The sequence below is a fragment of the Balaenoptera musculus genome, chromosome 1, assembly GCF_009873245.2.
Source record: "Balaenoptera musculus isolate JJ_BM4_2016_0621 chromosome 1, mBalMus1.pri.v3, whole genome shotgun sequence".
Lineage (NCBI taxonomy): Eukaryota > Metazoa > Chordata > Mammalia > Artiodactyla > Balaenopteridae > Balaenoptera > Balaenoptera musculus.
Window position 1 is genome coordinate 44,318,070 of NC_045785.1, and position 17,486 is coordinate 44,335,555.

At 37.7% G+C, this 17,486-nt stretch overlaps 1 protein-coding gene across 2 annotated transcripts in view; it reads left to right on the top strand.

Annotated features, from left to right (window-relative positions):
- Window positions 1-17,486, top strand: part of SCP2 (sterol carrier protein 2) — a 148,679-nt gene that overhangs the window by 24,832 nt on the left and 106,361 nt on the right. For both annotated transcript variants that reach the window (XM_036866648.1, XM_036866655.1), the window contains one exon: window positions 4,635-4,761. In XM_036866648.1, the coding sequence (XP_036722543.1) occupies window positions 4,635-4,761 (127 nt within the window). The remainder of the gene's footprint in view (window positions 1-4,634; window positions 4,762-17,486) is intronic.

Sequence of the window (17,486 nt, forward strand, 5' to 3'; positions counted from 1 at the left end):
TTAAGCAGCATACCACAAATTTTTTATGTCATGATTTCATTTTCATTTAGGTCAAATTATTTAGCAGTTTCCATTGTGATTTCTTCTCTCACCCATACATTAGAAGTGTGTTGCTTAGCTTCCTAACATTTGGGCATTTTACAGATACCTTTTTGTTACTGATATTTGTTTCTATTTTAATTATCTGTGGTCAGAGAATATACTTTGTATGATGTGAATGCTTTTTCATTTATTGAGACTTGTTTTTTGGCTCAAGATGTGGTGTGTTTTGGTAAATATTCTTGTGCACTTGAGAAGAATGTGTGCTCTACTGTTGTTGGGTGGGGTGTTCTATAAATTCTAGGTCAAGTTGGTTGATAATATTGGTTGCCTTCTATATCCTTACTGGTTTTTCTGTCTACTTGTTCTATCAGTTATTGAGAGGGAGGTATTGAAATCTGCTGCTAAATCTGTGGATTTGTCTATTTTTTTTCAGTTTTATCAGTTTTTGCTTCATGTAGTTTGAGGCTCTCATATTAGGTGTATTAACATTTAAGATTGTTATGTCCTTGATAAATTGACCCCTTCATCATTGTGAGGTGATGTGAGGTGTATTATATCATGAAACTGAAAACACATTTGTGAAAGTTTTTATGGATCCCAGCCAGGTACTCCCTTTGTCAGACCCTGCCTTTTGAAGGATCTTAGGCTACTTATAAGAATTTATCTCTTGTAGTGTTCTTTGATGTTATATCTATTTTGTCTGATATTAACATAGCCATTTCAGCTTTCTTTTGGGTAGAATTAGAATTGTTTATCTTTTTCCATCCTTTTACCTATTTCTGTCTTTATGTTTGAATTATGATTTTTAGGCAGCATTTAGTTGGGTCTTGCTTTTTAACAATATAATAATCTTTGCCTTTTAATTGGACTTTTTATATCCTTTCCATTTAATGTGGTTATTGATATAGCTGGGTTTAAATTAGTGGTTAGCTGAAACTGATGCCTACCGGCTTGTACCAGCTTGCAAGATCTGATTATGCATATCTCTTCTCATCTTTGCTTTCAGTGACATCATGCTAGTAGATTCAAATTGGCCATGGTGGGAGTATTTACAACACAAAAATAGACAAATGCTATCAATAAGACCTCCCTCACCCCCCATGAGCCTATTAAACATTTACTAGGACACCACTGATTTAAATCTACCATCTTTCTACTCGTTTTCTTTTTGTTCAATATCTTTATTCCTTTTTTCCTCTTTGTCTTCTTTTCTGTTCATTGAGAATTTTTTATAATTTTATTTTTCTGTTTTATGAGCATATTAACTATGCCTCAGGTGTTTTGCTTTTAGTGGTTGCTTTAGGGTTTACATTCATCTTTAACTTATTCACAAACCACCTTTAAGTAATGTTACGACTGTTCACTATAGTATTACATGAACCTTACAAAGTATTTTTTTTGTTTACCTCTTCCTAGAAGCACATTTTACTTCTATACATGTTATAAGCCCTACATCAGCTATTGATTTTGCTTTAAATAGTCAATGATGTTTAAAAGAATTCTTAAAGTAGAAAAAAACCTTATATTTCTCCACACGTTTATCACTTTCAGTGATCTTTATTTCTATATTATTGATTCCAGTTTTCATCTAGGATTATATTCCTTCTGCCTGAAGATTCTCCTTTAACATTTCACATAGTGCTGGTCTGCTGGTGATGAATTTTCTCAGTTTTGTATGTTCTAATAAGTCTTTATTTACCTTATTTTTTTTTACCTTATTTTTTTGAAAAATATATTTGGTGAGTACAGAATTCTAGTTTAGCTTCTCTCTTTTTTTTTTTTTGGCTTTCATTGTTTTCGATTTAAAGTCTGCTGTCATTCTTATTTCTTTTGTTCCTCTATACTTAATGTGTATTTTTCTTTGGTTACTTTTAAGATTTTTCTTTATCACTGGTTTTGAACAATTTTATTATGACATACCTTGGTGTAGTTTCTTTTTTTTTTTAATTTTATTTATTTATTTATTTATGGCTGTGCTGGGTCTTCGTTTCTGTGCGAGGGCTCTCTCCAGTTGCGGCAAGTGGGGGCCACTCTTCATCGCAGTGCGCAGAGCTCTCACTATTGCGGCCTCTCTTGTCGCGGAGCACAGGCTCCAGACGCGCAGGCTCAGTAATTGTGGTTCACGGGTCCAGCTGCTCCGCGGCATGTGGGATCCTCCCAGACCAGGGCTCGAACCCGCGTCCCCTGCATTGGCAGGCAGACTCCCAACCACTGCGCCATCAGGGAAGCCCCCACCTTGGTGTAGTTTTATCATGTTTCTTGTGCTTGGGGTTTGTTGAGGTTCTTGGATATATGAGTTATAGTTTTCATCAGATTTGAAAATTTTTCATCCATTATGCCTTAAAATATTTTTTTCTGACTTTTGTCTCTCTCCATTTTCTCTGTTTCTGGGACTCCAATTACATATCTACTAAGCTTCTTGATTGTTGTTCCATAATTCACTGATTTTGTTCATTTTTTTCTAGCTTTTTTCCTCCTCATATTTTAATTTGCTACTTCTCCAAGTTTACCAATCTATGCTGCATTGTCTAATCTGCTGTTAATTCCACTGAATTTACTTTTCATTTCAGACAATGTATATTTTATCTCTAAAAGTTTCATGTGGGTCATTTATTTTATATCTTCCCTATTTTTCTTTGTCATGTTCATGCTTTCTTCTACCTTCTTGAACAGATGGAGTATATTATAGTAACTGTTTTAATGTTCCCATCTAATTCTATCAGCTATATCATTTCTATTGATTGATTAATCCACTCTTTACAAGTTATACTTTTCTGTTTCATTGCATGCCTTATAACTTGTGATTGAATGCTAGACATTTTAAATTTTACTTTGTTGGGTGTTGACTTTTTATGTTCTGTTAACTACTTAGGGGTTTGTTCTGGGGTAGGTGTTTTTTAGAAGTGGTTTTATACTTTTGAGATTTGCTTTTAAGCTTCATTAGGTAGAATCAGAACAGCCTTTATTATTCTAAGACTAAACTGACCCTGCTACTCAAGCAGTAACCTCAGGATTCCATTGATGCCCCATATGTTAGGAGATATTTTCCATTGTGGTTTTGGGAATAAGAACTATTCCTGGCCCTGTGGGAACATTGGGAATTATTCTGCGTGCTCCTTTCCAGTGATTCTTTCCCTGGTCTCAGTAGTTTCCTCATGTTCCTGTGTTGATTAGACTCATTGAAAACTCAAGAGGAACTCTCTTCAGATCATCAGCTCTCTCTCTCTCTCTCTTCTCTCCATTACTCTTCTCTGTGAGTTCTTTCAGAGATCGCTATACTAAGCTTTATGTTGTCCATTGTCTGAAAACAGTTGCTTTGTATATTTTGTCCAGGTTTTTAGTTGCTTAAGATAGAAGGGTAAATCTGGTTTCTATAGTGCATCATGACTAGAAGCAGAAGTTGTATATCATTGTTTTCATTCACATTCCTTTTTAACTTAGGTATGAACATTTTCTGTATTTTTTAAATGTTTTTTTTTAGATTTCTTTGGACAGAAAAAAATTTACATCTATGGAAATCCAAACACATAATTATATATACTTATTTTTAAGATTTCTGTGTTCACAGATTCCACAGATCCCATTTATCAGCTCATTTTGTCTTTCTCCTTTGGATTGTCAAGTTGCTTATCATATCTAACTAAATAATTTTCCTCTTGTAAGCCTATTTGTTCTTAATCTTGATTTTTTCATAGCATTCCCTTTAGAACCCCTTTGTGCACCAAAAAAATCTTCATTTATTTCATTCAACAATTATTTATGGAATGTTTACTATGTAACAGGCCATATGCTAGGCATTGGATACACATACAGAAGTATATGAAGCAGAGTTCCTGCCCTCGGGGTGTTCATAGTCTAGTAGGTAAACTGGTAAGAAACAGCTTTCCCTTTGTAGAACGTTTGCAGTGGGAACTGTGTTTTTCTATTCTAGAACCATGGAAACAGAGGTGATTGCACTCTGCGTATCACTTTATCCTAACCCTAATTCACTCTTTTTCTCAAATATCCAAGCCTGCTTCTGCCTTAGGGTCTTTATTCTTGCTGTTCCCTCTGCCTAGAATGCTCCTCTCCCAAAAGTGTCCAAATGACTTGCTCCTACTCCTTCACATCCCTGCTCAAATGTCATTTTATCAATGTGACCTCCCTTGACTATTTTCTATAAAGTAGCACTTCCCACTTTCAATCTTTATCCCTTTACTTGAATTTATTCATTATAGCATTACTATTTACATTTTAATTAATTTTCATCCCCAGTACTTTCTGTCCCCTCCTCCCTCAAATGTAAATGCCAGATGAGCAGGGACTTTATCTGTTTTGTTCACTATTTTATCCCCAGCACCTTGAGTAGTTATTTGCACATATGGATTCTTTATACATGTTTCTTGAAAGAATTAATACCTCTTTGGTCACTTGATTATTTTTCCTTCCCATGTTTCCCTGCAAAGCGTTTTCTGACTGATTTTATTCACATTGTCCATTTTTGGCTTACTCTACACTTCAAATAAGCAAATGTCTTAGTAACGCTGTAATGGTTAAAAGAGACACCTATCATGTCAAGTACTTATTAAATTTTGTTTTTTCCCCTCTCTTAGTTTTCAAATAGGACCAATCCAATTGATAAACATCTCGAAGTCCTGATCAACAAGTATGGATTGTCTTCCCACCCAGTTGCTTCTCAGATGTTTGGGTTTGCTGGAAAAGAGCACATGGAAAAATATGGTATGTTAAGAAACGTTAAGTCTTATTGGTAGTTATATACATGTGTGAGAAACAATAGGTATTTATTAAGAAACTGTGGGGGATGCCAAGATGTATAAAATATGAAATGGTTTTTCAATTAAGTTGAAGAAATAGTCTGTATAGAATTCAGTTTTCTAAAAGTATTTATACCTAGGACATCATATGAGAAGTACCTAGAATGCTCCAAAACAAGACATTGAAATAGGAAAAATAACATAAATCTTGTCTCCTTTAATCATAGACTATAAACTGAGGCTCATTAGTTCTGAATATGGTAATGAGACTTAAAACTAGCTCTTGGTAATAGATTTATGTAGCCAAGTTTTATTCTCAGTACTTGAATCCATCAGGAGTCCATTATCATCTGTCAATCCATAGTGTTTTATGAGATTTAAAATTTCATAGTTGATTTTTATTTTGTAGGTAAACATCCTAGCTTTTTGACTGATGATCAGTGATTGGCCTGCCTTAGCCAGTTAGGTAAAGCATGGGATAGTGCAGACAGAGTTTTTGATTTTGTTTTTGTTTTTATTGTATGACCCTGAACCAGTGCCTTGTTGTGTACTGTGAGATAAGAAAGAAAATAGTTGTTCTTGAAAGTTCAGCATTCCTATTCTTTGCAGGAAATATATCCCAGGTTTCATAGCCAAGATCAAGTAATCAGAAAGGAAAGAAATCTTCAAGGAAGAATGGTAGGATGGTATAGAGGAGCACTGCCAGTTTGGGGCCATGGAAATTTTCTTTCTTGTAGCTATTTCTTGCCATTTTAAACTCAGTCCATTCCAATCTGGCTTCCCTTCTTTCTCAAGGCTACCACTGATCACTACGTTGCCATATCAAGTAAATGCTTTTCAATCCTATTTTAATAGACCTCAGCACCATTAGTCCCTTTTGATCATTTCTTTCTTAAAACATTCTCTTCTCTTGGCCTCTGTGACATCTCGTTCTTCTGGTTTTCCTTACCTCTTTGGCTATTCCTTGTCCATTTCCTTTTTAATTTTTTAAAATGATTTTTTAAAAATTTATTTATTTATATTTTTTATTTTTGGCTGTGTCGGGTCTTCGTTGCTTCGCATGGGCTTTCTCTAGTTGCAGCAAGCAGGGGTTACTCTTCGTTGTGGTGTAGGGGCTTCTCATTGCGGTGGCTTCTCTTGTTGAGGAGCACGGGCTCTAGGTGCATGGGCTTCAGTAGTTGTGGCTCGTGGGCTCTAGAGTGCAGGCTCAGTAGTTGTAGCGCACAGGCTTATTTGCTCCGCGGCATGTGGGATCTTCCCAGACCAGGGCTGGAACCTGTGTCTCCTGCATTGGCAGGTGGATTCTTAACCACTGCGCTACCAGGGAAGTCCCTCCATTTCCTTTTGAATTAAATAATTCATTTAAAATATTGAGCTATTATTACATTGCAGGCACTATTCTAGGCACTGGAATATAGCAGTATATCAGTTAGCTATTGCTGTGTAATAAACCACTCCAAAACTCAGCAATTTTAAACAATGATTATTTATTATTATAGCTTACAAGTTGGTGGATTGACTGGGAATCAGCTGATCGAAGTCATGCTCAGCTCTTTTTGTCTGGGTTGATCCTATGACTGTAGGTTGGTTGGAGGCTCTGTTTTAGTCCTGTTTGGCTGGGTCATATGTCCCTCATTTTCCTCTTGGGACCGGAGGGCCAGCTCTGGCATGTCCTTTTCATGGTCATGGCAGAAGCACAAGAGAGTAATCTGCAACATGCAAGGCCTTTTGAGACTTGATCAAAGCAAGTCACATGGCAAACTTGGAATCAAGGGATAGGGAAATATACTCTACTTCTTTTGTGGTAGGAAACTGCAAAGTCAGACCATAAAGGATATTCAGGAGGGAAAAAGAATTAGGGACATCAGTGTATTCATTCACAAGCAACAAATAAGCAAATGAAATGTGAGGTTTTTGCTTAAATTTCTAGTCAGGGAGAGACAGTAACATATGAAAAAAACTACGATAATTTCAAACAATTATTAGTCCTGTGGAGAAAATAAAACAAGGTAAGGCACTTGTGGGGAGAGGGAGGCAAACTTAGGATAGTCAGTGATGGACTCTATACTTGTATATCCAGTTGGCATCTTTGCATCTCTGCTTGTGTATGTAACAGATGTCTCAAATCTCACATGTTCAGATACAAACTCTTCATTCTGTTCCCCCATATCTTAAATTTGCTCCTCCTCTACTTTTCCTTATCTCAGTAAGTGGCATTTCCATCCATTCAGATGTTCAAAGCAAAAACATGAGTCATCTTTGACACTTCTCCTTGCTCTTCCCCTACTCCAGTCCCTCACTATATGCTATCAGTTCTACCTTCAAACTCCAAATTATGTTTCTTTTTTCCCCAGTTTCTTTTACTATCACAGCTCTTATCCCAGACCATAATTTTTCAAACTTTGATCTGTGACCTGCTAGGAAATTAAAGAATCAAAGTAGTGATTGAACCCAGCATTTTTAAAAAATATGATATTTGTTGTTGTTGTGTATTATAACTCAAGTCAGAGAAATGCACACAACATAAATATACAGCTTCGTGAATTCTCACAAAGCTCATAACTGTGACCTAAATTACCTCCCAGGTCAAAAATAGAATGCGAACACTTAAGAGTCCTCTCTGTAGATAATTTTTATCTTAAGAACTTTGTGGGTCTCCTGTGAATCTTGTTTGGTCATGCCATTAGTCAACAAGCTACACCTGCAAATCTCTTTGGGCTAAGTGCCTTTCTACCTTGGGTCCTTTCTGAGGTGGCTGAGGAGCAACATTCTTAAGCTTCCTAGCAGTCCTTTGATTGAGAGGATTTGTGAGGCACAGGTTTTTTCTCTTTAGAGGGCTTTTTTCTGTCTGACCAATATTCTGAGGCATCACCTTTGATCTTTCTGAGGTCTTAACAAAAGATTTGTCACAACATGGGCTTCAGTTTTGGACCATGTTTTCCTGGCAATGCCCTGGATTTGCTCTTTGCTCAAAGACTTTTTCCTTTTTTTTTTTTTTTTTTTAACATCTTTATTGGAGTATAATTGCTTTACAATGGTGTGTTAGTTTCTGCTTTATAACAAAGTGAATCAGCTATACATGTACATATATCCCCATATCCCCTCCCTCTTGCGTCTCCCTCCCACCCTCCCTGTCCCACCCCTCTAGGTGGTCACAAAGCACCAAGCTGATCTCCCTGTGCTATGCGGCTGCTTCCCACTAACTATCTGTTTTACATTTGGTAGTGTATATATGTCCATGCCACTCTCTCACTTTGTCCCAGCTTACCCTTCCCCCTCCCTGTATCCTCAAGTCCATTCTCTAGTAGGTCTGCGTCTTTATTCCTGTCAAAGACTATTTCTTAATTTTAACATCTTTTACCACTTTGAAAGGCTGAGAATTTTCAAAACTATCAAGTCCTGAACCCTTTTTGTTTAATAGTCCTTTCTGCAATATAGCATTATAGAATTTTACTATAAGCAGCCAGAAGAAACCATGTGGCAGTTTCAATATTTTGCTTATTAACTAGTTTCTACATAACTGTAAGTAATAGTATTACTGTAATCTCTGCTTCTATTTTAAGAGGGCTCTCCTTTCCTCCAGTTTTCAGTAAGATTTTGTCCTTTTGCAAACTCTCACCTGCAGCATCCTCAAAGGACTTCGAGGCTACTAATGGTTTCTTCAACGCACTTTACGCTTTTGCTAGCAATTGTTCCAAACTTTGGAACTAGAATGGTTCCAAAGCCATTCACATATCTTACATTTTTGTTCAGTGTAACTCCATTTCCACTATATTAGTTTGCTTGGGCTGACATAGCAAATACCATAGACTGGGTGGCTCAAAGAACAGAAATTTATTTCTCATAGTTCTAGAGGCTGGGAAGTCTAAAATCAAGATGCACGATAGGTTTTATACTGAGGCCTTTTTTCTTGGGTTATAGGTGACTGCCATCTCATTGTGTATTCACATGATCTCTTCTTTTATGTGGGTGCGGAGAGAGGGGGAGAGAGAAACATCTTTGTCTTCCACTTTTTGTAAGGATTCTTACAAGGACACTAATCCTATCAGGAGGGACTCACCCTCATGACCTCATCTACCATAATTACCTCCCAAAAGACCCATCTCCAAAAACCATCACATTGAGTGTTAGGACTTCAATAAATGATTTTTTTTAATATAAATTTTTTTATTTATCTTTGGTTGAGTTGGGTCTTCGTTGCTGAGCGTGGGCTTTCTCTAGTTGCAGTGAGTGGGGGCTACTCTTTGTTGCGGTGCACGGACTTCTCATTGCTGTGGCTTCTCTTGTTGCGGAGCACAGGCTCTAGGCACACGGGCTTCAGTAGTTGTGGTGCACGGGCTTAGTTGCTCCGCGGCATGTGGGATCTTCCTGGACCAGGGCTCAAACCCGTGTCCCCTGCATTGGCAGGCGGCTTCTTAACCACTGCACCACCAGGGAAGTCCAACAAATGAATTTTGAGGGGACACAATTCAGTCCATGGCATTCAAGTACCAAAATATGTATCAGTATTTTCTATTACTTTGTTACGGTGAGACTCTCTTTTTAAAAATCATTTCTTGTTTTAATTCCTGTTGTCTAGTCTTCCTATGTGTAAGCTCACTGGCCTTTCAGTGTGTTCGGTAAGCCAAACTTATTCCCTGCGCCCCAGTCTCATATTTTCTTTGGCTACAGTGCTCTTTATTCTTTCAAGGTCAACTCTTTTCATGCTTTAGGTCTTAAAAAATCTTATCTCATATCTCCAACACTTTACAAAAGTATTTCTGCTTGGATGTCTAACAGGCCTTTCAAATTTAACAGGTCTAAAACTGAAGTCCTAATTCTTTCCTTGAACTTCTGCCTTCCCCATCTGTTCCTCCTGAAGTTTTTCCTATCTGGTAAATGATAACTCCATCTCTTTAGGACCTTTGGCCAAAAAGCTTAGAGCCATTCTTGATTTTTCTTATACTCAACGTTCAATATATCAGCAAACTTTGTTACACGTTTCTTAAAATATCCAGAAATATGAGAAGGAGAAATGTTTCTCCACATTTTCCCCACTTCTACTGTAGTGAAAGCTATCATAATTTCTCACCTGGAGTATAGGAATCTCCTAAATGGTTTTACTGCTTCTGCTTGTGTACCTGTACAGTCAATTCTTCCCTTTATGTCCAGAACAACGCTTTTAAAATATAAGCGAGATCATTTCACTCCTCTGCTAAGAACTCTATTGTGTTCTTACCACACTCAGATTGAAACCTACAGGTCTTATTATGGCCTACAAGCTTCTATATGATCTGACCCTCCACCCTCATTAGCTCTCTGACCTCATCTTTTACCATTTTTTCTTTCACCATTCTGCTCCAGCCACACTATCCTTTTTTTTTTTTTTTTTTAACTTTTAAGTTATTGAGACTAGATGTCTTGATTTTAGCTACTTTATTTATTTATTTATTTATTTATTTTTGGCTGTTTGGTCTTCGGTTCGTGCGAGGGCTTTCTCTAGTTGCGGCAAGCGGGGGCCACTCTTCATCGCAGTGCGGGGACCGCTCTTCATCGCGGTGCGCGGGCCTTTCACTATCGCGGCCCCTCCCGTTGCGGGGCACAGGCTCCAGACGCGCAGGCTCAGTAGTTGTGGCTCACGGGCCCAGCTGCTCCGTGGCATGTGGGATCTTCCCAGACCAGGGCTCGAACCCGTGTCCCCTGCATTAGCAGGCAGATTCTCAACCACTGCGCCACCAGGGAAGCCCCACACTATCCTTTTGGTTCCTCAAACACAATAAGCACATTCCTACCTCAAGCAGGGCCTAAGCCTTGCTATTTCAACTTCTGGAATACTTTACCCTAAGATATCATCAGTGCTAGCTTTCCTACTTCCATCAGGTCTTTGCTTAAATGTCATCTTCTGCTTTCTTTCATCACCCTCCTTCCCAGAACTCCCTATCCTCTGTCTCTTACTTTATCATTTTTTTTTTTTTTAATTTTTGGCTGCGTTGGGTCTTCGTTGCTGCACGTGGGCTTTCTCTAGTTACGAGTAGTGGGGGCTGCTCTTCGTTGCGGTACATGGGCTTCTCATTGTGGTGGCTTCTCTTGTGGCACATGGGCTCTAGGTGCACGGGCTTCAGTAGTTGTGGTTCATGGGCTCTAGAGCGCAGGCTCAGTAGTTGTGGCGCATGGGCTTAGTTGCTTCACGGCATGTGGGATCTTTCTGGACCAGGGCTCGAACCCGTGCCCCCTGCATTAGCAGGCGGATTCTTAGCCATTGTGCCACCAAAGAAGCCCTTACTTTACCATTTTATAGAGCACTTATGAAAATCTGGCATATATATTTTTTCTTATTTATTGGCTGTCTCTTCCAACCAGAATCTAAGTCTACAAGGGCCTGATTTTTGTTTGTTTTAGTCCCTGCTCTTTGACTGTTACCTAGTAGAGTGCCTGGCACAAAGCAGGTATTCTGTAATTAATTAATCTTCAAAGAAAGACCCTCCTTGATCATTCAATTGAAGTGAATCCCTCCTGTTATTCTTTTTCATAGATAGTTTCCTATTGCTTTCCTTCATAGCACTTAGCACTATTTATATTCATATATTTATTGTGTGTGGTTTTACTTGTTTAATTTTTGTCTTCCTTATTTGTCTTATAAACTCCGTGAAAGCAGGAACCATGTCTGTTTTGTTTACCTTCAGTATATCCAGCCTAGCACGGTGGTTGGCATGTAATCTGGCCAGAAGAAAATTTTTTCCCCCTTCTCTTCTACAATCCCTAGCATATTTAAATACTCAATAAATATTTGTTGAATGAATGAATGAATTTCCATACCCATATTATCTCATTCAATTCTCACAACAGTCCATTATGGGAGGTGTTATATTAATAGTTATTAATATTACTTTTAAGTACAATTCTGGCTTCAAGATCTCATATATATTTATTTATATATATTTATTTATTCATTTATTATATATTTATTTATTTAATTGTGTTGAGAAAGTATTCAGCAATTTTTATTTTCTTGAGTTTCTTTTTCTTTCAGGAATGGGTATTGAATTTTGTCAAATGGTTTTCCAGCATCTGTGGATTTCATTATGTCCTCCACTTAGATCTAGTAATAGAATATTTTATTAATGGATTCCTGATATTGAATCATCGTTGCATGTCTGGAATGCATGCCACTTGGTTATGATGTATTGATTTATTTTAATGTGGAGTTAGACTCTGTCACTATTTTATTTAGTACTTTCAAATCAAAATTCATAAGTGATACTGGTTTTTAATTTTCTTTTTTTTAATGTCTTTATCAAGTTTAGGTGTTAATTTTATACTTACTTCATAAAAGGAAGTAGGAAGCGTTTCTTCATTTTTGATGCTTTGGAACGATTTATGGAGCATTTGGACTACTTGATCTTTGTAGGTTTGATATAATACCCTGTGAAATCATCTGGGCCTGTTTTTTTGGTGTGTATGGTTTGTTTGTTTGTTTGTTTTGGTAGTTGCTTGGTAATTATCTATTTCTTTATGTTTAAACATTCCATCTCCAGTGGGGTCAATTTTGGTAGTCTTTATTTCTCTGGGAAATTATCCATTTCATTTAGAGTTTCAAATCTATTTGTATAGAAGTCTGAAAAGTAGCCTTTTACATAAAATTTCTATTTCAATGGTATTTCTCTCTTGTTATTTCTTATTTTTGTGTATATATGCTTTCTGCTTTTTTTCCTATTAAATTACGGTAGCAGTTTGTCTCTTTTGTTAAATTTTTCAGAACAATAGGATTTTGATTGATTAATTTTATCTATTCTTTCTAATTCTCTATTCCATTATTTTCTGCCTTTATCTTCCTTGTGCTTTTTATTGGTTTATCTTGTGGTTGTTTTTCTAGTTTTTTGAATTGGGAATTTAATTCATTTTTATCCTTTTAGTGAATAACAGCTTTATTGAGATAAAATTGACATACCATAAAAATTCATTCTTTTAAAGTGTACAATTCAGTGTTTTTTAGTATATTCACAGAGTTGTGCAATCATCACCACTATCTAATTTCAGAACATTTTCATCATCCTCAAAGGAAACCCCATACCCATTAGCAATCCTTTCCTCTGAGGCACCTGGCAACCACTAATCTAATTTCTGTTTTTATGTGTTTGCTTATTATGAACACTTCATTTAAATGGACCATACAGTATGTGACCTTTTGTGACTGGCTTCTTTCACTCAGCATAGAAAACATTAACAGTTTATTCAGGTAGTAGCATGGATCAGGACTTCATTCTTTTTAATTGATCAATATGTTCCATTTTAGTCATTCTTAGTGTTTAGTGCTATGTCCTTGTTACACCTTTAAACATATCACATTGGTTCTGATATGTAGTGTTTTAGTTTTCAGTATCATTTTTTTCAGAAGCTTTGCAATCATTTGTGTTTCCTCTTTTTGCCCAAGAGTTGTTTTATGGAAATAGTTAAAAAATTTCCAGGTAGACTTAATTCTTACATTTTATTAATAGTTACTAGTTTTATTACATTGTGATTTGAGAGCGTTCTTTTAAATTTGGAGTGATTCCTAATTCTCTGATGTCTGCTCATGTCAGTGTAGTAAAGTCTTATTTCTGTAGTGGATTTTTTGAAAGATGGACTTTGTGTCCTCTGATTTCTTGTTTCTTTTTTGTTTGTTTGTTTTGTCTTGTAGGACCCCAGAAATTTCCCTGTTTGCTTCTTTTATCTTTCACCATCCAGTTGCTAAAGGGACCTTCCCCTCCACATTTTTTTTTTTTTGCCCTCTTTTCTTCTCCTAGAAGCTATACCTTTCAAAGATTACCACCTTGAGTCTCCTGTGCTTTTCTAACCCTTCCTTGTAGTCATGTTTTGATCTACACGAATATTTTTTCAATATTTTCACTCTTGTGGGGAGTCTTTTTCTTCCTGGTGGTAGTTTCAGAGCAATTGTAGGCCTGCCACTAGCTCCCCTCTTCTCTCCTGTGCAGTATTTTTCAGACTGCCCTTCTTCCCTAGGAGGCTTACTGTGGGAGTGTGAATGATTGCTGGCAGGGATTTGGTCACTTTTTCCCTTTCCCTTTTTTTTTTCACTTACAGATAATTTGAAGTTTTGTGTTTTCTTTTGTCTAGTTATGCTGAGGGTATGGTTTTGTGCAGTTTTATTTGTTTTTCTTGTTATTCTATATTTTTTAGAGGATATGAAGAGAGATTTAGGCAGCTTCCATTGCCCTCAGCTAGCTGGAAATCTGCGTTTGGTGTGTTTTCAAACTTTTCTCAAGTTTTACATTACTCAGAGTAGTTGGACAGTTTTTTCTAGTCTAAAGTCTGAAGTGTAAATGTGCAGTATTTTAGTTGAAATATTATTCTTCATCCAACAGATTTCTAATGAATTGTAGAATTTCATAGAATTTTAAGTTGTTGTTTGAAATTGCTGTTTGTGAATGTGCTCTAGAAATGAATATGTAAGAATGTTTGTAGTAGCTTACATTCTGCTATAGAATCAGGAGATTTTTGTGGCTTCAAGGTTTGATTCAAAGAGATTGAGATCTTTTTATACTACTCATATTCTTAGAACAGCCAAAAATCTGAATTGGCAGTTCAGAATCAGTAGTCAACAAGCCCTTCATCAGTGTCCAGGATTAGTAAAGACATGGTAAGTGATTGGCAGAATATTTTTCAAAGGGCTCCTATCTTCTGTAGATTAACTGGATCCCACAGCAAGGAAACAAGAAGAAAAGACATCAATACCTACTGAATGTCTCCTATGTCAGACACTATGCCAAGTGCTTTTATATAGTTTAGCTGCCCTTCTTCCTACAAATCTGTTTGTGAATTGCTTGTAAATCTTCTAATAGATGACAATAAAGCATTTGTACTTCCTGTGACAAGAAACTTGCCACAGAGGCTACTCATTCCATTTTTTTGGTGATTCCAATTGTTACAGTGTTCTTTTTCATGTTGGACTCAAATCTCTCTCCCTGTAGTTTCTGTCTTCTGAGACTCATAGAACAAGCCTCTTTCACCTTACAGCCCTTCAAATATCTGAAGCCATCTCGACCTTGTTCCCTTTAACTGTTTCTTATTAGACTTGTTTCATGACCCATCATCCCCAGACTAATTACTGTACTGTGATCGCATGTAAGCTTTTCTGGTAATCACATCACACTGTTGAATCATATTGAGCTTATCGTCGAACAGAACCTCAGAGCCTTTCTCATGATTGCTGCTCCTTTTCTTAGGTAGTTTTGGGTGGTGAAGAATAGAACTGGGCATTTAATTAATTACATTCTGATCCATCTCATTGATAAACCTCACTGAAGTCTATTTGGATCCAACATTATAGCAGTCTCTCTCAGCTTCAGGTTTGATGAGCATACCCTTTAATTTTCTTTATTTTGTTTTAAATAAATTTATTTATTTATTTATGGCTGCATTGGGTCTTTGTTGCTGCGTGCAGGCTTTCTCTAGTTGCAGTGAGCGGGGGCTACTCTTACCCTTTAATTTTCTAATCCAATTTTTGGTAGAAATATTAACCAGAGCATGGCTGAGGTTAGAGGTTAGCAGTAGAGACTTTGTTCTAGGTTAATACTTTGATCAGTGCCTGTCATTGATCAGTGCCTATGTGTTCTGTTGACTCTTAAGATGCTCCATGACATGGGTCAATTAAGTTGGAAAATGCTTCATACTTTAACTCTCTTTTGGACAATCATAATACACATGCAATAGTAAAGGAAAGTCTCTTAATGCTCTGCCATAAAGAAATTTGTTTAACTTTGTTTAAACCAGTGTTATGTAAACCTAACAGAAGAACCCTCATTTTTATAGTAACACCAAAAAAACCCTGAAAAACAAAAGGGAAAAAACGCCACACTACAGTATTTCCTTGTCTTGTCCCAAAAGGTGACCTTAAAAATTTTGTCTGTTGTCTTGCTGATACTAGATACTATGTTTCATTTGATCTACTAGCCAATACAGTAAAAAAAGATAATTAATTTGGGTGGATTGGTTCAAGATGGCGGAGTAGAGGGACGTGTGCTCACTTCCTCTTGCGAGAGTACTGGAATCACAGCTGACTGCTGAACAATCATCGACAGGAGGACACTGGAACTCACCAAAAAAGATACCCCACATCCAAAGACAAAGGAGAAGCCGCAATGAGAGGGTAGGAGGGGCGCAATCACAATAAAATCAAATCCCATAACCGCTGTGTGGGTGACTCACAAACTGGAGAACAATTATACACAGAAGTCCACCCACCGGAGTGAAGGTTCTGAGCCCCACATCAGGCTTCCCAACCTGGGGGTCCGGCAGTGGGAGGAGGAATTCCCAGAGAATCAGACTTTGAAGGCTAGTGGGATTTGATTGCAGGACTTCAACAGGACTGGGGGAAACAGAGACTCCACTCTTGGAGGGCACACCCAAAGTAGTGTGCATACCAGGACTGAAGGGGAAGGAGCAGTGACCCCATAAGAAACTGAACCAGACCCACCTGCTGGTGTTGGAGGGTCTCTTGCAGAGGCAGGGGATGGCTGTGGCTCATGGTAGGGACAGGGACACTGGGAGCAGAAGTTCTGGGAAGTACTCCTTGGTGTGAGCCCTCCCGGAGTCTGCCATTAGCCCTACCACAGAGCCTGTAGCCTCCACTGCTTGGTTTCCTCAGACCAAACAACCAACAGGGAGGGAACTCAAGCCCACCCATCAGCAGACAAGTGGATTAAAGTTTTACTGAGCTCTGCCCACCAGAGCAACACCCAGCTCTACCCACCACCAGTCCCTCCCATCAGGAAGCTCGCACAAGCCTCTTAGATAGTCTCATCCCCGAGAGGGCAGACAGCAGAAGCAAGAAGAACTACAGTGCTGCAGCCTGTGGAATGCAAACCACATTCACAGAAAGATAGACAAAATGAAAAGGGAGAGGACTATGTACCAGATAAAGGAACAAGATAAAACCCCAGAAAAACAATTAAATGAAGTGGAGATAGGCAAACTTCCAGAAAAAGAATTCAGAGTAATGATAGTGAAGATGATCCAGGACCTCAGAAAAAGAATGGAGGCAAAGATCGAGAAGATGCAAGAAATGTTTAACAAACACCTGGAAGAATTAAAGAACAAACACCTAGAAGAAATAAAGAACAGAGTTGAACAATACAATAACTGAAATGAAAAATACACTAGAAGGAATCAATAGCAGAATAACTGAGGCAGAAGGAAGGGTAAGTGACTTGGAAGACAAAATGGTGGAATTCACTGCCACAGAACAGACTAAAGAAAAAAGAATGAAAAGAAATGAAGACAGCCTAAGAGACCTCTGGGACAACATTAAATGCACCAACATTCACATTATAGGGGTCCCAGAAGGAGAAGAGGGAGAGAAAGGACTCGAGAAAATATTTGAAGAGATTATAGTTGAAAACTTCCCTAACATGGGAAAGGAAATAGCCACCCCAGTCCAGGAAGCACAGAGAGTCCCAGGCAGGATAAACCCAAGGAGAAACAGGCTGAGACACATAGTAATCAAATTGACGAAAATTAAAGACGAAGAAAAATTATTGAAAGCAACAAGGGAAGAATGACAAATAACATACAAGGGAACTCCCATAAGGTTGACAGCTGATTTCTCAGCAGAAACTCTACAAGCCAGAAGGGAGTGCCATGATATATTTAAAGTGATGAAAGGGAAGAACCTACAACCAAGATTACTCTACCAGGCAAGGATCTCATTCAGAT